The sequence below is a fragment of the Cygnus atratus genome, chromosome 1 (assembly GCF_013377495.2).
Source record: "Cygnus atratus isolate AKBS03 ecotype Queensland, Australia chromosome 1, CAtr_DNAZoo_HiC_assembly, whole genome shotgun sequence".
Taxonomy (NCBI): domain Eukaryota; kingdom Metazoa; phylum Chordata; class Aves; order Anseriformes; family Anatidae; genus Cygnus; species Cygnus atratus.
Window position 1 is genome coordinate 90,450,221 of NC_066362.1, and position 25,222 is coordinate 90,475,442.

General features: G+C 35.4%; 1 protein-coding gene across 1 annotated transcript; it reads left to right on the top strand.

The window, feature by feature from the left end:
* The first annotated feature begins 943 nt into the window (after positions 1 to 943).
* On the top strand, positions 944 to 22,495 carry LOC118244948 (uncharacterized). The gene is made up of 13 exons (XM_035540443.2): positions 944 to 1,172; positions 1,688 to 1,754; positions 3,121 to 3,185; positions 4,138 to 4,165; positions 8,309 to 8,364; positions 10,076 to 10,115; positions 13,271 to 13,332; positions 14,230 to 14,328; positions 15,069 to 15,129; positions 16,107 to 17,707; positions 18,240 to 18,303; positions 19,489 to 19,576; positions 21,734 to 22,495. The coding sequence occupies exons 1-13, from the start codon at positions 1,095 to 1,097 to the stop codon at positions 21,858 to 21,860; spliced, it is 2,436 nt and encodes an 811-aa protein (XP_035396336.1). The 5' UTR covers positions 944 to 1,094; the 3' UTR covers positions 21,861 to 22,495.
* Positions 22,496 to 25,222: the final 2,727 nt, after the last annotated feature.

The window sequence follows — 25,222 nt, forward strand, 5'->3', positions numbered from 1 at the left end:
CTGGCTGAAGAAGAAAGGCTTCTCCTGTACAAGAAATAGCACTTAATGTGTTTAAATATTGGCCTTTTACCACATCACACCAACGGTTTTGGTGAACTGGAAATGCGGCCTAGCTCAGAAGCTGCCTCTGCACTTCACATTTTGCCTGTCACGCTCCCTAGCACAAGCAAGGGTGCTGAAAGGGACATACAAGCTTGGAATATCAACATGCTTGATATATCAAGAATACAGCTGCAGTGGCTAGGTGTCCAAGCTTTAGCTACAGACACAAGTAGATGGGAGGGTTCAATTTCTGAACGAACAAGTGGTGTAGTAAGTCCTACGCCAATGTGGAAGCAGCACATCCCCAGAGGAGTCACACTCGGAAGCCAGGAGGACTTCTCCAGCGCTCTGCAGGGAGGGGAGCTTTTATGCTTTAAGCTTTCCTTTGGCAAGACACAGCTAAGGGTAAACACGTTTTGCCTGTTGTGTATAGCAGCTGTGGTTTGCCATTTCAGCAGGCCCACGGTGAAGATGGCAGCTGGCTTTTCCACTGAGGGGCAGGCAGAGTGCCCTGTTGGGGGTTGTTACAGTGTAAGGGTCCGGGCGAGGAGGCTGGGGGCGCATGAAAGTGCTCTGTAATACTTAAACGGCAAAAAACAGCAGGTAAGGAAGTGCTGGACACGGGGCCCCAATCCGCCCGAGGCACTGCGAGGCCCGGTGAAGGGAAGGGCTGGGCAGTGCCCCGAGTGTCCAGGCGCTGCCTCTTGCCGGAGGGCGGGCGGGTGGCGCAACCCGCAACTGACGCCGCAGCCAGTGGCAGCTGCCGGTGGGTCACTGTTGCTAGGTGGAACTGCGACTTTTGGCCGCTGTCAGCCGTGAGCGCAGTGCCCAATGGTAGGATTTTGAGCCGTGTTGACTGCGACGCGACAGCGGGTGGGCGCTCGGCATCCTTACCACCCAATCAGAGCCAGGAGGGCAGAGCGCTGCGCGCTTCGATAGGCTGTCGCAGCGGGACTGATGCGATCGAGACCCAATGGAAAGCGAGAAGCCTTGCGGGCGGCGCGCAGTTTGAATCGGCGCGGGGCGGGGCGGGGGTGTCCCGGCCCCGCGCCATGGCTGTCGAGCTGGGCGAGTGGCTGCAGCGGAGCAACTCCCGCTTCGTCGCCTCCATCAACCGCATCCTGGAGTGGGTGAGGCCTTCCCTCCCCGGCCGGCCCCGGCCTCGGGCCCCCCTGTAGGGCCGTCACCGGGAGATGGGTGCCGTCATGGGACGTCCTCCGGGGATCCCCAGCTTGCACGGGGCTGTTCTCACCCAGGCTGGGTGTTTGGGTACCGGGACGGGTGGGTCTGCTGCGTGCCTGCTTCCAGTTTCTTAGCAGCGAGCCTACAAGAAACCCTGAAACAGGCTCACGTGACCACTTTGAAAATCTTGAACCTCCGTCTTGTCAGTGTTATGGCCTGAAACTGAATGACTTATACACGTGCTTCATATATATGTATTTATTTATCTAATGCTTCATACGTATATATATTTATCAATTTATTTTTCTTGGAATTCCTGTTTCCAGATTGCTGGCTCCCAGCTGATGCCAATAACACAGCACACTGACAGTTTCATGTCTCGATTGAAACAAAGTTGTGTAAAATGCCTGTTAAAAGCCTTGTTAACTATTTATTCTAATCTTAAATATTTCTTTTTATGTAGTATAATCGTCCTTTTGAAGATGATTTTCTTATTTCCATGGAAACCCTCACTTTTGATACCCCTGATGGTAAGAACTTCCTTAAGCTATGCTACATATTTAGACTTAGAGAAGCATACTGCGTATTACACAACTGCAAGCGGTTACGTAATGTGAGATTTCACCAAATACCGCATGTTTTGCGCTCAGGTGTGGTATTTCATTTGTAAACTTTGATTAGAAATACCTGGAGAGATGGTTCACACACACCTTTTTAGTCCATCGTGTGCTCCGTTTTAGACAACGGAAAAGAATTAGTAGCAAAGTACAGGAAAACAATGGACAATGTTTGAATAGCTTGGAATGAAAGAATCAAAATGGAGAAGGATGAGAGGAGACAAAGGAACAGAGCTAATAGCAGGAAGCTGATATGTTTAATTGGATTCTGTAGTTTCAGGTCTGCTTAGCATTCTGAAGGCTGCTGTAAAGTGATAAATTTCTCGCACGTCAGATGTCGTCAAATGTCAGGGTGGAATGGGTAGATAGTGTCGTCTTTAATTTTTCATTGAATGTTCATGTGGTTAGCATAAATCTATAACGTGTTATGCCATGTCATATTTTTCTAGTGTTTCATTATAACTGTTGGTCTGTTACACAGTGAAAAATACTTATGAAGAGCTTATTGAGGGGAAAGAAACTTTGAAAATTGACTTCTCTGAGCTTTAGTGGGAATTGTGACTTAGTAGCTAGGTGGTGTTATTGCGAGATGAAATGTTCTGCCAGTTTTTATCCTTAGTGAGGTGTGGATTACTATGCATAATTGCCATGTAAGTTCTCCTAAGGAACAGCTTACTAGGCATACCCAAAAGGTATGAACACAGTGTCAAGCCCAATGTAATTGTTGCACCAAATATTTACCAAAGGCTGGGGGCGGGGTGAGGTTCATGCATACGTACAACAATGTAATATAAGGTCTTGGATTTGAAAAGGTTTGGTTATAGTTTTGATTTGGTAACTTCTGTATATGCTTTCTGTGAATATGGATCTTAGCCCATAAAGCCTTGATTATAGTTTTAGATAACTTCAAATGCCATGTAGTGTGCATGCGCTAAGTACAACTTATTTACTCAAAATAATATGCTTTTTTTTATCTTCATAATATCTGGGCTGTTAATGCTCTTTGGGTTTTAGCAGAGCGTTGTTAGACTCATTTGATTCTTTTTTACTTTTTTTTTTTTAACCAACTTCTCAATTATGACTTGAAATTACAATGTTGTCTTGTTTTGTTTTCCTATAAGTTTTTGTTTGAACAATTGGATTGGAGATTGTTTAGATTTGATAATGTCTTGTTACTATGTAATGTGTTCTTTCTATGTGTTTGGTAGAATGCTACTCAGTATAGATAAACAGTGTTACAAGAAAAGCTGTTTAAATAAACATCTCTTGTTATTTATAGGACCAAAACAATGGGGGGAAGTATCAAACAAGAGTCTTAAAAAATGGAGGAAGAAACTACTTAAGGTATCTAATGTAGTCCTACTATGCAATCAAAATATAGTAATTTTTTTTTCTTCTGTATTTTGTGTAGGAATAGATTCCAGTCTTGCTGTGCCAGGAGGTACACTTGCAGGAGGTATTAATGAAGTCAACAACTACCTTAAAATAGGGTTTTAGGATAGGTTGCTTAAGAACATCAGATGAGATGGATAGAAATAGATGATGTATTTATTATTGGCTAATACCACTGGTTAACCTGGAAAAGTATTTCCCATATGTAGTGTTGTGGGCCTGTTTATTGTATGCTCTTTTTCTAAGTACTGATGTTAAACAAGCAGTCATTTCTTAATCTATTTCCTAAACTCCTTCATAAGAGCTTAACAGAGAATTTGGTCAAAAGCACAGTGTTTCTCAATAACTGTATAAAGTCACCTAGCTGCTCTGTTCCCTACGTTACCTGTCAAAAAAGTAAAGCTGAGTAGTGTGCCTTACTAGTTAACACAGAAGCTGTTCTGAACCCCATGGTGTGAGGAGTGAAATTCAGTCTTGGGGTGTAAGTGGATTTAATGGAGGCAAATGTGGCTGTATTTCTCTCCTTTTGAACTTCTGGGAATATCTTGCGCATCATCATCTAAGCGTTGCAACAAGTGGCTGCACAACTTTACAGGCTAAATCCATTAAGGACTGTAAGAAGAATTCTTGTAGCCTCTCATGTGTGAAGTTAACTACAGCTTATGTTATTGTAGTGCTTTTAACAGCAACAGCATGGCAAGAACTGAATGATAAAACATACCTATGTTTTACCATGTATTTGTTGCTTTGCTAGTCAGGCCGTGCAAAAGCTGAAGGAAACTGAATGGTTATTTACGAAGTGACAACTTGTAAGATATACCAAAGGAAATAAATGTTTCAGTTAAAGTAAATTTGTTATTCTAAGATTCTTCTGATGTTTTTTTTTCTCTGTTTATAATTGCAGCATCATACAAGAAGTCAAAGGAATACAGGTAAAGTGTTTAAAAAAACAAGTGCTATAAATTATCCAAAAGAGTCTTGACTTCATAGAAAATACCACGTTTTTATGTCAAATTCCTTAAGATACTTACTGGTTTTAAAAAACAAACAACAAACAGATAAAAAAAGAAACACATCAGCATTTAGGTTCATAAGGATTCTGAAATGTAGCTAAAAATGTTTAAAATGAGTAATTTATAATTGGTGTTGCTATCATCACAACTTGATTTAAAATAATCTCCCCTTATCAATTGTACAGACAGCTTTTCTTCTTGTATTTTTAGTTTTTGTCAGATGTTCTTTGAATCTAAAAATCCCACCCTGAGTTACCTGGCTGTACATATGGAAGAGTTTATAATTTACTAGCTTTCTGAAAATAACTAGACAAGCACACATATTCAAAAATATGTGTGAAGTTGCAGGGTGAGTGATCACAAATTTAGCAGATTGTTCTGTATACTGAATGAATCGGGCTACCTGCAGAAAAAGTAGATGTTTAATTAGAGATCAAGTATCATGATGGAAATTAAATCAAGATTGCACACGAAGTGTAATTCTGATACTACTTAATCTTCAGATGTTATGCTTCTCCCTTTTCCTTTGTTCTGAAAAGGATCTGTATGTTCCAACTAAATAAATGTCTTTTTACTGGGATAAATGACGGGGGAGACATTATGATATATAGTGCAGTGAAAGTATGTTGGGCTTTGTTTTTTTTAAGGTTTTAAGGATTTTTTTTTTCAATCTATTGTTTATTTTATCATATACAGCAAAGAGGCTTTTATGCTAAATATTTGGAGACAAAACAAAATGCAATGTGTGCCTCCCTCCCTCCTCTACAATCCTACCAGAAATTTGTCTACACAGGGTTCGTATATGTATTTTGAATCAGCCTACAGAATTTAAATGTTGAGCTGAGAAATAAGGTGCTGGTACAAAAACATGGTCCAGACCTTTGACTGAAATTTTTAGAAAACGTGTGCTGATGGTTCTGACTAGCCAGTCATTTTCTTACTACAGTCTCAGAAAGCGAGAGAGTCTAGCAGGTAGTTTTTTAAAAGATATAGTACCTGAATTCTTCTAGAGGTAATTTTTTTTGTCTGTTTGTTAGTCTTTGTTTTTGACCTAAGGTCTGAGTGGCATAGAAGTTCTTATTAGAACGCTTTACCTCTTGGAGGATTCTTAGTACTACAAAGACTAGATATAATTAATTCTAAACTTAGTGTTCTGCATTATAGATGAGGTAGAGGAACAGAAGATTTGATATTCTAAATATTTTTTTAACAGCTTTCAATACAACTCAGCAGTCTTTATTATTTAGTTACGTTTTAGTTATCGTAGAGAAGAAATATTTAAATATTGAAGGTGGAGAAATAACTGGTGTTAGCAGTGATTGGTATAAGGAAAAACCTCTTCTTACAGATTGTTATTTGTATATGCTGTAAGAGAATCTCGTCAATTTTGTTCTATTTATGCAAAACATGTCTTGCACTGATCTTTCTATTTCAACACAAAAGTACATGCTGTAAGTGTTTGAACTGGTTCATTGTGGTTGGTGTTAATAATAAAAATATCACCAACAGGTTCTGGCTATGGATTGTTGAAGCTAGCATGCACAATTTACCCCATCTTGTTCTGTATTCTTAGATTTTCCTCACAATGTGTTTTCAAATAGGTTACTTAAGTGTGAACATACAAAGCATCTCTATAGTACCCAAATATTTATGATGCCCCCTCTGCCCTTTTAATATTATTAGTGTTGTTTCTTCAGTTCTCAATTCTGAATTTTGCTAGACTATTTTTTACTATTCAGATAAACTGCCTGGTAGCCCTATGAAATTTTACTTGGTCACATGACAATCCTTTGAGTGGCTTTTGTATGGCTGTTCTGAGTATGGGAGAATCATCTATGTTAAATTTCAACATAAAAAAAAAAAAGGGCAATATTTCGGTAATATATTATTGACACAAAATTCTTTCCTTGAGCAGAAAATTTTGTAAAACAAAACACCCTCTGCGGTGTTTCATAGTTCTTGCTCAGCAGGGATTTTAATGGGACATTATCGTGTTGTCCTGATTTTCTATGTTCCTAGCTCAGAAACATCTGAAAAACGCTTTATTCAGCTTTTAAAAATATATTGATGAAGTATTATGACGAATGCCTTACTGTAGTTTATATTTGCAAAGTAGTGAAGATCAATTTCTTGTCCCATTATGTTTGCACTGCGTAGTGTTTTGACTAACTGGACTGACTCAGAAAAAGAAAAAAAAATGAGGAATTAAAAAAAAAAGACAAAAGAGAATCCCTAGGTTAAACATATTAGAAAAGCTTTCCAAACGTAAATAAAAGAAAGCCCTGACAGATGTTTCTTAGAGATTATGGAGTTGCTCTTAATGGGTTAGACTTCTAAAGACAAGTTAGGTATAGTTGTTCCTGCCTTAGAAGGGAAGAAGGAATAAATGGCATGTTTAGGTTCCTCTCCATACACTTGAAGCTTTTAGGAAACGGGAAATCTTTAGATATCTGCCTAACACTATTAAATAAATTGAAGTATTTACAGAAGTAAATAATATCCATGTGCTTCAGTTAGATGTTAGATACATCTCATTACCACTTAGAGAAAAAAAAAAAAAGTAAATTCCTTGTGCTATTTGACATCAATTTATCTGGAAACAAATATAGAGAAAACAAGAACAATAAATTCTGTGTTAAGGAGAAATTTCTTTAATGACCATCTTGAGTAGTGTAAGCATATCTGCTAAAGCACGTAGACTCAGTTAATGTAAATGATATTTCACATCTATCCATCCATGAGAAGTCCCTGCTACAGTCTTAGCACAAGCATGTCTTGTGCTTGAGGATAGAGATCCTGTCTTTTGGGGAAGATCCCATTTCTGTAACTTGTGCAGTATGAACATTAACTAGATGTAGGCAATAATTTTTAGGTGCATGTCATAATCATATGGTCTGTATACAAACTCCAGACGTTGTAGCTTGTGGATCCCTTTTTTAAATCTAACAAGATGACATTTAGAAATGTAACTTTTTTCAGCAATGTCAAAACAGTTTTCAGACTTGAATCATTTTAATAACAATATCTGACTTAGATGCTAATTGTGAAATTAGCTTATGCATAAGTAAGATTTGTTTGAAGACAGCTGCTTCTCTGTGGGTCTTAATGTTTTGATTTATTGAAATCAGCTTGAGTGCTAGTGTTGTTATAGCTAATGTAGAATAATATATGGATTGAAATGTCAAAGGAGGAAATCAGCTTAATGATTTTTAGTGAAATATGGAACATCTTAGACTGTTCTTTATATTCCTTCTTAAGAAATAAATGTAGAAAATAAAAAGAGATTACTGGTGGGCCTATCTGTAAAGGAAGGCAGGCGTGACAGTTTTGGAAGGCTTCCTTGCCAAAAAATAAAATAAAATTAAAAGATGTTACAGAGTTTTCATAGAATATCCTGAATTGGCAGGGACCCACAAGGATCACTGAGTCCAACTCCTGGCTCCACACAGGACCACCCAAAAATCAGACCCTGTGTCTGAGAGCTTTGTCCAAATGCTTTTTAGACTCTGGCAGGCTCGGTGCTGTGACCCCTTTACTGCAGAGCCTTTTCCAGTGTCCGACCACCCTCTCAGTGAAGAATCTTTTCCTAATATCGATCTGAACTTCCCCTGATGATGAAATAAAATCATAGAATAGAAGACTGGGAATTCTTCCGCCATTCCTTCCCCCATTTTTCAGGACCAGTTAGCCTCTTTCTCTCTTCTCAACGTATGTCATGAAAGTGAACAAAAAAAAAAAATTGTAGTTGTCTTCCTTTTTTGCAAGTCATACCAAAAGGGACAAATTTCATTTTCTGTGTCACTTCATAGGTTAAGAAGAAAACAGATAATGTTTTAGATTTACAACTATGATCAGAATTAGTCTGCTTTGTTTGATGAGAATGTTGTTCTGTCACTTGTCTATTCTTTGCTTCAGTTCTCCATTTGTTAAACGTTTGAATTAAATATGTTCAAAATATATAAGCGTTTTATATACAAAAGGAGAATTAATGAGTTCAGGTGCAACCTTGATCTGTTATCTTTCTAATGGGTGGGGTTTTTTTCCTCCCATATGCACACTAAGAAATGTCAAAGCAACATGCCGGTGATTTTGAAGATGGACATTCGACAGTACATCAGGTATGGGTGCTATGTTTCATCTCCTTTTTTATAAAGCCTCTTTAGGAAAAACATTTATATAGTCACAAGCTAAAAGCTAAGAAATTATTGATCTATGAAACTATATTTAGAAGACTTACTAATTTCTGAATTGATTGACTTTATTCTTCTAATTGAATACTTCTGAGAAAATTAAAGGCTTAACGCTTTTTACTCATTAATGTTAAGTATTTTGCTTCTTTGTTTAAGTATGTCACTCCGGTTCTTCAAACTTCAGGTACTTTATTACACAATTGCTTCACGTTTCCCCTCGTGATGTTCATTGCATATAGTCGCATTATTTAAGAAGAGCTCTGTTTTAATTATAAGGTGTATGTTCACATACAGTTAAATTCTTGTGTTTTGGTTAATGTGATCATCTAGTATACTTCCCCAGATTGATTGTTGTCAGTTTTGTTTTTTGAGATAGTGATGAAATCAAATTCTTGATTGCTATGTGTGGTGGTTTAATACATATTGTGATGGTGAATTTGCATTTTGTTGTGTTTTCTATGTCCCTGTTTGTTCAGAATATAATCTTTCTATGCTTACCCTAGGGATATTTTGGGTGCCTCAATTGTTATTTGCAGTTGATGCAGGAAGAAAATCTAGCTCTAATATTTTGGAGAAGCCCATAGTTGGACAGAAATGGTCCATTTTACGATTAGTTTTTGTTTTGACGGAGGTCTCAAAGAATATTGAAAGACCAGTATTTGTACTTGTCTAAAACTGCAATGACGTAGAATAGTTTGTTTTTGAGCAGAATCCATGTAGTAATATACTATAACATTCTTTTTTTCTACTAAATGTTAGTTGTATTTTGTTGTATTTTTATTCAATTTTTGATGAGTAATGCACGTTGCTTTTAGTAGTTTTTATGTATGTGTCATAGAATTACATGTCCTCCCTCCTGCTGTGATATTAGGAGTATCAAATATCAACTCTGATATCAGCCATGGATTTTAGCTGAATTCCGGCTGTTTGAGGTTTATTTAAAGTAGAAGATAGCAGTTAGACATAAGCTTTAAGCTGTCAGATGTCTTCTTAGTTAGGCAGTGCATGTCTAGCTTTTTTTATTATTGCTTGTAAACTCTGTATGTATCTACAGTAACTTCTTTAGATGCTTGATCTTAAGGAGAAAATAGCATTTGAAGAGTGTTACAAAGAGACTGATTGGTCAACCACTTTTTTTAAAATAAATTCTCGAGAATTCTGTTGAGATGTGGGTTGTAAGCATTTTGAAAGGGTTTCTTTTCCATTCTAAATAAGTGTTTTATGCAAAAAAAAAAAAAAAAAAAGAGAATTATTATATAGAGAAGTGTTTTGAGTGGGCAATTAAAAAATAAATTGCATTGGAACAGAGAGAACCCTGAGTACTTCCTGATAAAGATTGTGTAATTAAAATTCATCTGTCAATTCTTTTTTGTTCTTGTTGTATAATAGCTTTTTTTTTTTTACATTACTCATCTGAATATGGAAAGGCTGATAAGAAAATAGTTTTCCCCATTGAATAATCAGATGTGAATTAAGATATATTTGTGTATAGGTTTGTTGATAAAGATGGTGTCACTTGGACATAGTTTCTGGAATGCGACTTTTTTTTTTTCCTCCAGGTAACAAGCAGGGAATTCTACAGGCTAGTTAATATAGCTTATGCTACCAAGTCTTAAAATTGTTTTCATCTGCTTTTAAGGATTTTCCTGAGAATTCTTCTGTGGATGTATCTGACGCAGGTAAGTTTTGTAATTTACTTTTTAATAGCTTTTTGAAAAAAAATTTTAAGTAATTATTCTGTATAATTCTACGATATAGTAAAAGTAATTTTAATCCATGTTCACAAAGTAAAGAATCCCTTTCACAAAGCAGAGAATAACAAGAGACTGAAGTACTTGTAATGCTACAAAATCAATGTCCACATTCCTCTTTAAATCTCAGTCCTGAATCCCTGATATGCTGAAAATCCAATGTGGAAGATGTTCAATTGCATTTTCTTAATAAATTGAAAGGAACAGTGAGATCAGGAGTTTTGCATGAGTGGAAATAGGACATTAGTTTCTAGTGGCCCAGTTAAAAAGAAACTTCAGTTACTTAACCAGTAACATATTAACTTCAACTGTCATAACATCTTCAGGAGGCTGGCTATATTTTATTTAGCATTTATAACAGTTTCAGTAACAGTCTTGTGGCCTGGCTGCGAAACTTTAGTGTTTTTAATCTTGTATTCCCAAATAATTACTTGATTGTAATAATAATCTTCAACTGTTTTAAAAATACTTCAGTCTTTTACTGCACAATATCTTTTGATTCTCGTTAACATAAAAACATACAGTTTTCTATAAATTAAACTATGACTAGGTGGTACCCAGCATTTAATGATTTAAAGAGCAGTTTAGCTACTTTAGCTAAAACTTTTTTGGTGTTGTTTTTTTCATCTTTAATATTCATACGGGATGCTTCACACTTCTCAGCAAAGGCAGTGATTGTTCTGATATTATACATTATTTTTGTTCTAAAAGTATACAAAAGCTGTCAACAGCAAGTACAAATGAAGTAAAACAGCTCTTATCTGCACCTATAAGTATTGGTCTGCCCTTGATAGGGAAAATGATTAGGACCTACCTCCTTTGGTTTCACAGGAAGTAGCATAGCAAAGCATAATGATATTTGAAAAACGTGTTGCATCTGTTAGGATCACAGAAAAACCATTTTACTTGGAGAGAAAGGGCAAAGTTGAATCTGAATTATTTAAACTATAATACACTTAAATAAACAGGATCATATCAAAGTCAAAACTTAAATTTGGCAGTAAGCCCCTCACTGAAATGTTCATCTCTTCAATATGATACATCTTTTAGGTAATATTAATATATCGTGTGCATTTACAGTGAAATAACTTCCTGTATGTTAAGACAAATTTTCCAGAGAGACAAGTGGGAGTTTTTGTTATAATTCACTTCTGCATTTGAGGAACAAAGGTGTTACCTGATTTCCCTCTTGGCCCTTAAAACACCTTCAGATTCCCTGGAGAAAATATTTCACTTCCTTCCATTCTGTGCAGTACCGTGGTTCTCTACTGATAACTAATGTTCCAGTGCTTTGACATCTGATTGTGAATACAGTGAAGATGTACTAAAATCACATTTTTTTGAGATTTCAATTCTAGTAGAGTATTCAATTTGTTTACAGACCAGCTCATTCTATGATGCAAACTCCTTTTCTAATGTTCAGTAATTGGCATGATGGAGTGCAACTCCTTCCTTATGGGTCCCTTCCAACTTGGGATATTCTATGATTCTATAGGCTAGACATCAGGAAGAGGCTCTTCACTGAGAGGGTGGTCTCACACTGGAACAGGCTCCCCAGGGAAGTAGTCACTGCACCAAGCCTGTCTGAATTTAAGAAGCGTTTGGACTGTGCGCTTAGTCACGTGGTCTAAAATTTCGGGTAGACCTGTGTGGTGCCAGAAGTTGGACTCGATGATCCTTATGGGTCCCTTCCAACTCGGGATATTCTATGAAACATTCTTGGAGGTTAGAATTGTTAACTTTATTTCATAGACTATCCTATATTTGTAGTAGTCTAGTCTAGTCGTTTCAGTGACCGTTTAGAGAGCAGTCTGCCAATTTTGTGCTTAACTACTGGGGAAGAAGACTATATACCAGAAAAAGAATATCACCTGTTACAAAAGGAAAAGGTGGGCGAAACTTTTCCAGACTAAAATATTAAAGTTCTTGCTAATTTCTCTACAGTGGATGCTTAGTAACTGATTTTCTGTGGATAAAATGCCCACGACTGTGTCTTCTATTAGTCATGTGGGTAGGAACTGGCCATCTGGCAGGTATGGGTTTCCATTCTAATGAAATAGTTCAACTCAGGTTAGACTGTCAAAGCCAGCCCTCTGACTGATCAGCGTTTTCACCAGTGGATGCAAAATTGTGTGGTCTACCCTAAAAACAGTGTTTATTTGATATGAATCTTTATCCTAGCTCTATGATGGCAGCAGCCCACAGAGCTTTAGGTGATGACTGCAATGAGAGGGAATGTAAAAGGAACATGGGATTATAAGGAAAAGATTTTCATTTTGTTTTTAGTGGTTTAAAAAAAGTATGAAGGGTCAATGATGTGCTTGATATCATAAACAAGACTTTTTTTTTCAGTCATTATTTTCCCTTTCAGGGTTATTCTTCCCTCTTCTTTCTCTTCCTGGAGTAAACATAATCATGGGACAAATACATAACAGCCAAGGAAATTGAGAAATTGGGGCTTACAATACAGTCAAATGTTTTATTATCATGAACGACTGAGGCTTTAGCTAGTAATTAATGGGAACATCTGGCCACCTCTGGCAAAATCGTTTCCAAAAATACTCGTAGAATACCTAAAAATTGAGTTAGAAGTTTTGGACTTGTTTTTTTAATATTCTTAGGTCTGTCTTATTTCTTATCTTCACAATTCTAAAGCTGTCTTGATAATAAGAAACTAAGAAAGGAAGCATGGTACAAGCAAGTGGCAATGTCCCATTCCTTACCATTGTTGCTGGGATAAATAAAAATGTAGAAGGAAGGAAGTGGGAATGATGCATGAATACTTCTGAAGAGCAGTGCTTTGAAAATATTTTACCTTATGAAATGGCTAGCATATGTCTTGGACTGGCTACAGACAAGTTATCTTAACTCTTATTTGTTTCCCTCACAAAATTATTTATGAGTCTATAAATCATGTTTTTTCAATTGGACTTTAAAAGGAATGTAATACAGATAAAAAGCCTTATAGTAGAAAAGACTTTTCTGAAATGAAATTATTTGTTTCAAAACATTTCCAAGAAACTTGATTTTGGTTTTGTTTGAGTTAAACTACGTTTTATTTAGTGTTTATGTTCAAATTGCAGATGTAGAAAGTGATGCTGATATAGTTTCAGTAAGAAAAAGATTTGAAGACATCCACTTCCAGGTAAAAATTATTGGTGTTTAATGTAATGGAATAAGTTTGTGTTCAATAGAAATAATTGAACTATTCAAACAGCTTATATGTGCCTGAAGAGTTAATGCACTGACAGTATAAGACTCTGCAGTCTGCATCTTAATGCACGTTTATTGTCAATATAGCAAATGAGACATTCAATAAATAATGTCATGAAGAATGATATGAAGTAATTATGTGTGGTTTTCTCTAGTATACTTATAATCCCAAACCATCAATTCATTGTACAGAACAGGCACTTCTGATAAAATTTATTATAGGTATGCAAAAAGAATAACCCAAAATAATCACAAAGCAAAGAAGCTTTAAACATGATTCTTTATCCTAGAATATCTCAGGAGAACAGAGCAACATGATTTTAAAAAGCAAACCTTAAATAATGACCATCATAACAAAAGCAGAATGGAATACTCTGCTGTTGTTTGCCAAAGCTAGACTATGGGTATCAGGACTACCCAAACAGGTTACAGTGGTGAAGAAAAGTACAATATACGCTTTGTATGTGAAGCCATTCTAATCCTGTATTCAGCTTGTTCAGGTACAATTACCAAAAAAATATTTACTTTCCTCTTTTGTTTAGCAAAAGAACAAAAGTTAGTTCTAGGCATTTTCATGTCTTTGACCTTAAAGAGGCAACGTGTGCTTTTCCGTGGATCAGTTAACTAGCTAGTTATCTCTCTGTTTTCTGACATAGTTCCTTCTTGAGACTTTTTTTCTTTGACATGAAATGTACATCAAATAAATAAGTTTTATGCAGGCGGGAAATCTTTATCGAATAACACCAGTTTGAAACAAATCTAAGTAATGTTTGTGTTCTTCTGTATCAATAACTTCTATGTGTTTTAATCCTTCCCTCCTGCCCCCAAGAATCTGGATGTAGATAATGTGAAAACATCAGAAGAAGTAAAAGTTCAAGTGGATGTGATAGTACAAGATGATGCAAGAAGAATTCCCAAGTGGATTATGGTAACATATTTCTCCTGTTCCGTTAAAAGTTATTTGCTAATTAGAATAACATAATGACTCTCTAACTATGCACAGCACAATGAATCATAATATAACTTCTCTGCTGCGCTCATTATTGCAATTCTCCTACATAAATATCACAGTATTTCAGATCTTTGGCAGCAGCAATTATAAGAAAAGGAGCAGACAATATCCAAATAGTTCTTTTTCTGAATTTTATGCTTTGTTCTTTTTACCCTGATGTGTGAGTTGGTTTTCACTTCAGTAAGTCTTCTGAAATGCCTAAATATTGAGGTTTGTAGAGGGGGAAAAATAGAGATTTTAAATTTAATTTCTTTACGTTACATGGTACAGCATCTATTTCCTACTCAACTTGCCAGAGATATGTAAATTATCCACATATATATTATATAGTTAATTTAATATGCATAAATATACATATATATGCATATATGTATACATTCTAATATTTAAGAAAAATGAATAAAATATTATATACAATGTAGAATTTGCAAAGATTATAATGGGTTTCCAAGACTGAACTTGTAATTCTCAAGAATTCTTACTGGAATCTTAGACTAGATTTTTTTTTTTTTTTTATTTTACTGCACAGGACCAAGCATAGTAAAGAGAGGGCAGAAGGATTCACAAATAAGATTTTTATATTACCTTTAACATGCGGAAATCAAGGATGAATTCAGGATTCATGTGTTTTGGTTTTTATTTCATTTATTTTTCAGGCAGCACCTCAAGGATTGTCAGAAGATCTTCACTTAGTTTCACCAGTGCAAGAAATGATAGGTACAACTAAATCTTTTGTCTGTGGGTCAGATATGATAGTTATGTTTTTTTTTAATTGAAATTGATTAGAAATAAGTATTTAATTTGTTGAAAACACAGGGAGTAATTAACCATCAGACCAGTTCTCTAGGCAGATTTCTTGCCAAGAAGTTAGATGTGATTTTGCTTATGGCAAACTGTATTTGAAAAACAGAAAATAAATAGCATGTATGCATAAAAGCAGCTTTTGTTAAACAACCCCACAAAAATGCATAGTTACAAAATTCAGCAGAATTAAGTTCAGCTAAATGAAAGCATGACTTTTTGGTTCTATTTACTTTAAATTTGAGGAATGGCTTTGGGTCTGCTGGTTTCTGTTAGACAAAGAACTACTTCACTAGTAAGCTTGCTTTCTTCAAATCTCCAAATGTGCCCCAGCAAACCTTAGATAAAATTTTGGTGTAAATATTTTAAGCCTAAAAACTACAAAAAGCATTATCCTCCTCATGCTTTACCTCAAGGGAAGCTGCACCGGTACTAATTAAGTACCAAGTTTTCAAGTAATATGGAAATAGATTAACAAAATCTGTAGAATCTGTTCCTCCTGGTTAGAAATTAGTGTGAAACAATCTGCCTCTACAATTAAGATATTTTCTATCTTTATACTAAGTTATTTTAAAATATTTTTTTCAATATTTGGAAATGTTTAATTTCCATAGAAATAAAAAAATTTCCATAGAAATATTTAATTTCTACCTTCTATAATCTGTTAATTCAATGTGGTTAAAAAGATATTTTAGTTTTCCTTAATCAATTGTATGTAATCACCCGTTTAGCTTGGCAGAAAAGCTTAATGAAATCTGTTAGCACATAAAGAATATATGTACCACTTGCAATTGTTTGTCATGTAACATGTTACTGAAATGTCCTAATTTTTTTTTCTGATTTTTCTTTTGTGATTTAAGTTTTGTTTGTTTGTTTGTTTGTTTTTTGAATAGGCAACCACACCAGTGTTTTCAGAAAGAAAGTAGAGCTGACAAATGCATGTGCTTCATCCAGGCCTCACCAGTTCCAATTTTCTGGTGTCCCCATTTCACCAAATATAATAACTGTACCCAGACTTCAACCTTTTCGAGAAATTAATAAAATTTGCTATGACAGTGTCTTGGAAGAATACCAGTCTGCAGATGAGGAATGTTCCTGGAGCAATGTAACTCTTGCAGACTTGTATCCTGCAATGGTAGAGACGCTGATAAAGCTCATGACAAAGCAGATTCGGAGAAAAGCATTTAAATACATGTTTGGACACTGTAGGCACAAAAGATGGTGTCCTAGAAGACCAAAGCTCAATGTCACTGTAGACAAAATAAGGAGGTTCAGACCACTTAAATTGAAGAAAGCACTACCCAGCATAAGCAGTGGTAGTAAAGACATCCAGAATCAAACTTCAGGAAATAATGTAAATGAGAATAGTGGACCTTGTGATGATCAGTGTTCTATTAATAATTTATCTGGTCTGGTACCATATTCTTACCTAGATACAAGTGGAATGGAAATGGACTGCTCTAATTCAAGTGTAGATCATCATTTGTTATTTGGAAAGGGACAAAAAGTTCCTGAACAGACTGTTTTTCCTAATGTTTTGGCTAGAATGGGAGAGACGTTTGTAGTGGAAGATCCATTACCGACTGCTGTCTCACTGAATAATTTGAAATGCAACCAAAGTGGTAACTTGGCTTACAAATTTTCTTTGGAATACCCTTTTTTAACATCTACCGCCAGTTCAGACTCAACAGTGCTTGATCTGGTAAAAGAGAGTAAAGCTCAAAAAATTGATTGTCCTTCTGATGATACTTCGGGATTTTGTTCATCTACTTGCTATTTCAATGACAATAGTAGCGCTTTTGTACCTGTCACAAATCATTCTCTTGCAAGAGCATCAAATACATTTGTCATAAATCCTCAGATAAAAATTTCTGAAAGAGAGATTTCTTTCCAGCGCAGACACTCATTTTCCTCGTTGTCTATGAAGCACAGTCCTTCAAAGATGCCCCAGAAATATGAAGATGCATTTGAAAAACTCTACTATAAAATGTGTTCCAAAGAAATCCAAAAGCCTTTCACATTGACAAAAGCGCTTTCAAACTCACAGAAGCCTGAAGAGAGAGGACGATTAATGAAGTATAACTTCAGTGGGTCTGCGAGGTCCAATATACAGTATGACAGAGCATTTGAGAAGATTTATGAGCAATTGTCTAGTGAGGCAGTTTCAAAACTTCCTGGTTTTCAGAGAGCTTCAAATTTAAGGAAATATGAAGGAATACAGATATCTGAAACTGTAAATGCTCTTGTTAACTCACCTGTTCGATCTTTACCTGCAATTCCCAGAGTTAAGAGACTAGGCAATTTTCAAAATGATCTTCTTTGTTCACCAGTAAAGAAATTGAAAAATATACCTGAACATTATTTTTTTCCAACAAAATATCAGCAAATATCTCACAGGAAAAATGTAAATCTTCAGACAGTTGATGTGGATTTTTTGAGCCCATACAATGGCAGTAACACCAGCTTTTTTAACAGTCGCAACTGTCAGAATCAGGTACTTCAGAGCATTGTAAAAAATGGTTGTGTACTCTGTGGTGATATTTAGAGAAGTGCTTTAGAAATGGATTCGAGCTGGAAGGTCTTTAGACTAGTGACAACATATATTTATTTCCAGTGCTATTTGGTTGGTGGAGTTGTTTTGTGAGTTTGGGAGGATTTGATTTGCTAAACAAAATACAAGTTGCATCAGGTCTCCTGGATCTTGTGAGGAAGCTCACTGTATTTATTAACATGGAAAGTGGTTTTAAAATGCTCAGCAAAAGGTTTTCTCGTATTTTTAATACTCAGTCACTGGTTAAAATACTCTCATACAGTGACTCTGTTAATTAACAGATTATCCTTCTGAAACTATTGTTTTATTTATTATATACATGAGCAAGGTGAGACCAAAAAAAAAGCTCTTTTGGAATCACCAGACTTGTTTAAATCAGGCCCTTATTTCCAAGTTTCCAGTTGTTTCTTCTAAGGCAAGCTGAGAAATAATAGAGTGTTTTTGTTGATGTAGTATGTTTATGCTTTATTTTCAGGACTCTGGTTTTCACGCTTCTTCAGATAGAACTTTTCTTGTTAGTCCTGTTACTTCCCTGAAAGGTTAGTTTCAGAAGCTTTGTGAATTATTATTATACCAGTCACTTCTTTAAAGGGTACATATATAGATCTCCTCTATAGACCCCTGTCTAGGTGACAGCTCTTCTTCCTCATTAATAATTAGGTGTGCTTGTTTTTCTTTAATAAGTAAGGAGTCTAAGTAGAAAAGGGTTCCCTGAATCTCACAATAGTAATTTAGTAAGCTTTTTCTGTAGGAATTTTCCTACTAAAGTATTGCTTGTTACCTGTTAGCTTTCTCTTCTTTTTTTTTTCCTAACTTTACTTTCTGTATAAAAATGTTCCATAGGAAATGGATAGTTTATTAATCCTACGCTTGAATAACCAAATGTTTCTGTGTGGCTTTTACAAAAATGTGCAATTGCCTTGTTGCATGCCTATCATTACTTGCTTAGGTGAATTGGATTATTGATCTGAAAAAGACCACTTTTGCAGATTCAGGACAGTATCATTTTATTAACTCTGGACTGAAAGACTGCTAAGGTTCTAGATGCTAATTTTATATTTTTCCTTTAATAATCTGGTTTTGGTTAAAGTATGCTTATAACATGATGTAGGTTTTCTTCCAGCTTAGTCAAAATTGACGATATTTCTTTTCTATACCTCGTTTTTATGAGTCAGGTCATCAAATAAGTAATTAACATGCAAGGGAAAATACTGAAGAAGATTACTTATAAAGTTGTTAACTAATATACAAAGAGAAAATGGCAAAAGAAATGGACTTGTTTGTATGGTCCTTGCCTTGCTGCATTTTCATTACCAATAAATAATTTTTACAAAGAATTCGATTATTCGAGATGACATATTATTTGAGATGTATCCCATCTGTCTTATTTTGCCTTCCTCAAATTTTAATTCCTCATACTTTGTCACATTTTTTGTCACATTTTTTTTCTGGAAATAACTATTTCTCCTCCTTGTACCTTTTTCTAATGGTCATTAAATAATAACAATTTGGGAAAAAGTTAGCTTATACTTAAATATATTTGAGGCTTTTGAATATAGGTTATAAAATGTTTTTGAAATTAAATTTTGCCAGAAGAGAATTTTCTGACTGAAATGTGGTGATTATTACCAGTGTCTTAACAGGCTAGTATTTTTAAAACATATTGTATTCTTTATGCTACTTAGCATCATTCTTACCCTTTCGATACTATCTTTCATCACCAGAATCTGGGATTGCAGATGCCTGCTCTAGCTGGCATAGGACAACACAGAATTACAGCTGTCCTGGAGGTGCACAGAAACATCATCAAAAGTAAGTGCCTTTGGAGAAAAAAAAAATTCAGAGGAAATTCGTACTGTTCTACATTTATATTAAATGTAGGGGGTTTTGTTGCTTAAATGAGTGCATCTATAATGAAAATGAACATGGATGCTTGAGAGAACACAAGCTCGAGCCTGCACACTTGAACACTGGGAGGCAAGTGTGGACAAAACTAGCCAGAGACCAACGTGGATGGCAGTGAATACAAGATGGACCTAAGGGATCAGCTACTCCAGTTCTTATTTTGTGTTCGTTATAGGGATATATATTATTTCAGCCACTATGTGACTACATAGTCGTTTTGATTCTGGCTGTGTGCTTGAGCTGACAAGTTTTCTCAGATCCTTAAGCTCTGGAGAGTGTAGGATATTGCCATTTAGATGGACTTCCAAAAGTCAGCTTCTGTGCAGTTGATCGTGGTTATATGCATTTTGGCTCTGTGTAAACAAGGAATGGATATGTTCAGAAGGTATGAGATCCTTGCCTCCTGTTCTGTTATTACTATTGGCAATGTATTGACATCTCTGGATAGAGAAAACGCCTTTCAGCACCCTGGAAAATGGCCTACTACATCTATTTTCCTTAGCAAATATGGCTTCTGCAAGTTTCTCAAGTTTCTGATCTCTTGGCTTTTTAATTATTAACTAATTTAATAGGTAGCAGGATTAAAAAATATTACAAGTTCTCTAAACAGTTTTGTTTTATTTTCTGAAACATTTCTAACATTCTTTTTGCCAAAAAGTCTGTTCTGGCACCATCAGATATGCTGCCTTCCCGAACTTAAAATCAATAAATGCTTTCACCACGCTTAAGGTGATCATACAGCTAATATTAAAAAAAAAAAAAAAAAGAAAAAAAACAAGAAAAATGACAGTGCTCAAATTAAAAATTTTGATTTTCAAAGGAAGCCTGAGTGCGCTTTTAAACTATTTGTATGGAGAACTTAATCTGAAAGAGACTGTATTGTATATCAAAAAAGTCTCAATTTAAGCAAAGATGGTATTAAAACTTAAAAGCTTGCATTACAAGCATATGATAATACCAATAAAGATTGTATTTGGATTATTTCTGATACAGTGGAAGATTGGAGGTGTGTTGATGACTATAAAAGGATGTTTAAGTGATCTTGACTATACCCACTTAGCTGAGAGCAATCCTGCTCTGTTTTTAATTCCTTTATTTCCTTTTTTTCCTGAGTCCACACTAAATAGCCCTCCCTATTCAATTAGTAATTGTTCTCAAGAAGGAAAAGGTTTTCCTTTCATTAATGTATGCAAGTAGAGAAGTTTGAGAAAGTATAGGAAATCAGAATGTCACTGTGTGCGTTCTTGTCAAGCCATCTGGAAGAAAATCTATTGCTCTGTTCCTTAATTACACAAATACACGTTTGCTGATATGTAGCCAAAATGGTCTGTCAGCTGGCAAGATTCCTTAGGCCTGTGGTGTGATATTCTTAGCCTTCTATGGTTGAAATACACTTGCCAGGACTGAAGCTCTTTAATGGCTTCAGAGCCCTCGAAAGTTTTATGCCTAAGCCAGGTGGCAAAATGCTGTTTGTTGTAGTAACTGTTTGTGGAGAGGAGAGGAAGACATACTTCCGGGAAAAGGAAAAGGAAAGGAGACTCTTTTCCTGTTTATAACTTTACTGCCTTTATCTAGAGGCTGATTATGGAAAAGACCTTTTTCAGAAAAGGAAATATATGGGAATGCTGTTCTACAACTACACTGCTATACTTAGTTGTAAATATATACCAGATTAGTTTAAAATAGATCTTAAAAAATTATATGCCATTTCTTAAGTAACTTGCAAATAAATAACTGTATTCTCACTTGTATCTTTAATTTTTAGCTACTTCTGAATACATTCAGAGTTTGCATCTGAAAATTTAATAGAAAGTTATGTTAACATAATTTGGGTTAATATAGTAGCTTTACTGAGATATTGAAATTGACACAGGATGAAAAGCTTCCTCTTCAGCTGAACACACATAGGAATGCAGGCAAGGAGTCCTGCTGCTGTTCACAATCAAGGTGTTCACTTATCTTGCTTTGGTGTGTTGTTTCACTTTCATTCTGTTCATCTGATAGTCAGCAAGTATAGTATTTTTGTGTAATTTATTTTATGTTCTAAACAATTATTTTTCACAGGGTATCAAGAAAACTAAGTTACACCAATGGAAAAGACCGAAATCCTAGTAATCCCTTGGATGATGTCCTGGTCAAAAGTCACCAAGGAACCTTCATGGACTGTTACAGAGAAAACATTGTTTTATAATCTTTGATTTGTGTTCATTATTTTTTTCCAAGAATCACAGATCTATTAATAATTTAAATATTTAAGCAAAAGATCCATAGTATGGAAGAACATTATTGTAATACATAATTAGTCGTGATTTATACTTCCCTGTAATATAAATTCTCAGGAGCTGGTTCCTCCCTTCTGACAGTGTACTCCTTACTCCTTGGGCTTCATCAGGTATTGCAAGGAATCAACATTCCTTTCTATGTCTCAGTTTATTTAAATTTTGTATATGGTATTGTTTTTAATAATAGAATATGGTTTGTATTATCTTTTTATCTGCTGAGGAACTTTGCTTTTTAATCTATTAATACTACAGTTTTAAGTTCTGTGTCCGCTTAATTCCCACCCACCCCCTTCCTGCTTTATAGATATGTCAGTACTAAATGTATGCTAAACCGCACTGGATGGTCCAAATGCAGTATCATGCACCCCAACTTTTAATAACTTTTAATATGCCTGCTATGCAATTTTAGTGTGTAATCTTCTAAGTAGCTCACCAGATTTGATTGTACAATAAAATTTTATACAATAATAGATTTGATCTCTATGTTCTCACCAAGTTCTAACTGACATACTATATATTCTAAATAAATACATGCTCTGAACTAATACCTGCTTTCAGAACTTTATTTTAGGTATAAATTCTCAGGACAAGTTTGTATGCCTACAACAAATACATGAGAACAATGTGGCAGGGTCCCACAGGCTTTCGTTGCTGTGCTCCTTCTTGGCAAGGGGCTTGTTTTAGTGGTAAGCGTTAGGTCAAATACACTGTTTTATCGGCATTGCCCGATGTCAGCTTTCCAGGCTTCAGAAAAGGAAAAATAGTTTTCCTTGACTGCCTTTCTTGGCATGTGTTTTTTTTATTGTGTTTTGGTGTTCTGCTGTTTGTGTTTTGCTTGCTTATTTCTTTGTCTTTACATTATTGTAGCACTTAGAACCAGATTTTTTGTTACTTTTAAGTGGTGTTGAATGGGGCAAGAAGTCAACTTCAGTAATGCTTACTCTAGGGTAAGACAAACTTCAGTGGGTGGCTTCTGCAATGCATATGCACGTGTTCCCTCCCTCATCGTTCCTATGTTAGGGTCTTCAACAAGTCTTTTAGAAATGCTTTATGCTTTTGTGGCGGCTCACTTCTGGCCACAGATATGGATGAACAGTAGGGAAACACTTTATGAACTACCCTTTTTTTTTTTTTTTTTCATTTGTTGAGGTAATTATTTCCCAGTATTTCTTGAGATACCACTACCAAGAGACTACAAAATTCCACTAATATTTTCTGTTCTGAAGTAAGTCTAAACTGGAATCATTTTTTTGGACATGTCTAAATATGACTTCTACACAGCAACAGAACACGGGCTTACCAAGGTAGGAAAAAAAGTTTATTTAAAGAACTTAGCAATAGTTCATTCCATCTATGGAAATGGCTTAGAATTTTAAGAGGTAGTTCTTGGAAAAACTCCTGGTGTTGGAAGATAAGCTCATGCCGGTGCAACCTTTTTGGTTCCAGCAGTAGCAAGGAATGGGAGAAAGTTACACAACTGTTTTTGGAATTTGAAAACATCCACTTGTTTGTCTTCTGATTCTTAAAAGTGTTGTATCACCAAGGGTCTGTCATGACTGCTGAAGGATACCTGTTCTAGACCTATGAAAATTTAATGGTGCTACTTGATACTCTGTTTTGATATCTATTCTTGCATTCCAAGCAGTGTTCTGCTTCTGCCACCATATTCCTATTAGGCTTGTTTTTTCACGTTTCCACTGAACTGATACTTGAGTCAAATGCTAAGCTTACTGTTATAAAGACAGCTTCAAACTGCATCCTTCTGCTTCAAAATATTTGTAAAGAATGCTATAAAAACAGGTTAAGTTATTGAGATAGTACAAAACTAGACCTAGGATCTCCTTTTCTTATTTTGTTTTAATTACTTCTGAAACTATTTAAACAGAATGGATTTAAGGAAATTCTTTATACAGAATGAATTTAAGAAATGCATGATAGCTTACACAAGTCTTTGTCAATGGCTTGAAGATGGAGCAATATGGAACATGCTCTTTCATTTAAAAATTAGTAGTCACTTGAAAACAATCCACCCAAAAAAAAAAAAAGGTTTGGTTCCTTATTTAAGCAAAGAGAAGGTAAAGATCTGGAGGAATAAAATTGAATCTGGACTTGTAGCAGCATTAGTAATGCCTTGGATTGATAAGCCTGACAAAAGATGATCCTGAAGTTGAGGCTGTGAGAGCAGCAATGAATAATTTATTGATAACAGTGATTAAATTGGAAAGAAAATGTATATTGAAGGAGGATATTTACAAAATAACTCTATTCTTTTAGAGGAAACAAACTTTTGTTTTAGGAAACAAAGTTGCAGGGAAAAGCAGCGGATGAATATTTCAGTAAATAAATAACTGGACTGAACAATGAAGGCTAAGTATACAGAGGAAACTAAATGTACCAAAACATTATGCAGTGGGCTTATTGTTATGTGTTTACTCAATGAGAAGCGTATGCTTCATTTCTATTGATATTTTTTCTAATGACCGGTCTCAGAAGTTCTTTGATCTTGGAATTTTGAGAGGAAAGGCATAATCAAGAGTACAAATGCTGAGAGAAAGTTAGGAAATAGCAACCCTTGTACAAAGTTTACACAAATTTTATTAACTGAAAATAATAGCATTCCTTTTTTCATGTATGTGTTGGAAAAACAATGACAAATAGCTCCATGGGACTCTCCTTATATACTGGAGAGGCTGTTTAAGAAAGCTTTCACTTCTGATTGGTTCACAGGGCTGAGTATTGAATCTGATTGGTGTCAGTTAAATTGAAATATTTTACATATCATTAATGCTACTCAAACTATTTTGATATATGAAGCTATGCAAGAGCTTGTAAATACCTAGTTTATTCTTCCTTACTTTGCCCCTGCTAAAAAAAAAAAAAAAGGTACTCTTTCCAACCTGATCAAATTAAGATAGCACTTCGTGCTCTTATCTTGCTGTTTAGCTTTGGATTTTGGATTTGACTTCTGTTTTTTTTCCCCTCCTTGGGATTTTAGTTAGGGTCATCATTTAATATGATGCTCCATTGAAATGGTGGTGTGCGTATGTTTGTTTTTAATTGATTCTTCACAAGTATTTATTCCTGTTTCTCTAGTGTTAATGTGGTCAGTGGCCATGATAACAGTCAGTTTAATGCTACTGAGTCTGCCTTGTTTCTGGGATCTAATGGTCAAACATACTGATTTGATCTCTGCACATGAAAGTCCATGCTAGCACAAGACACTGAGCGGCTTGGTCTACAGGGTCATTCATTTTGGTCTAACATAGAAGTT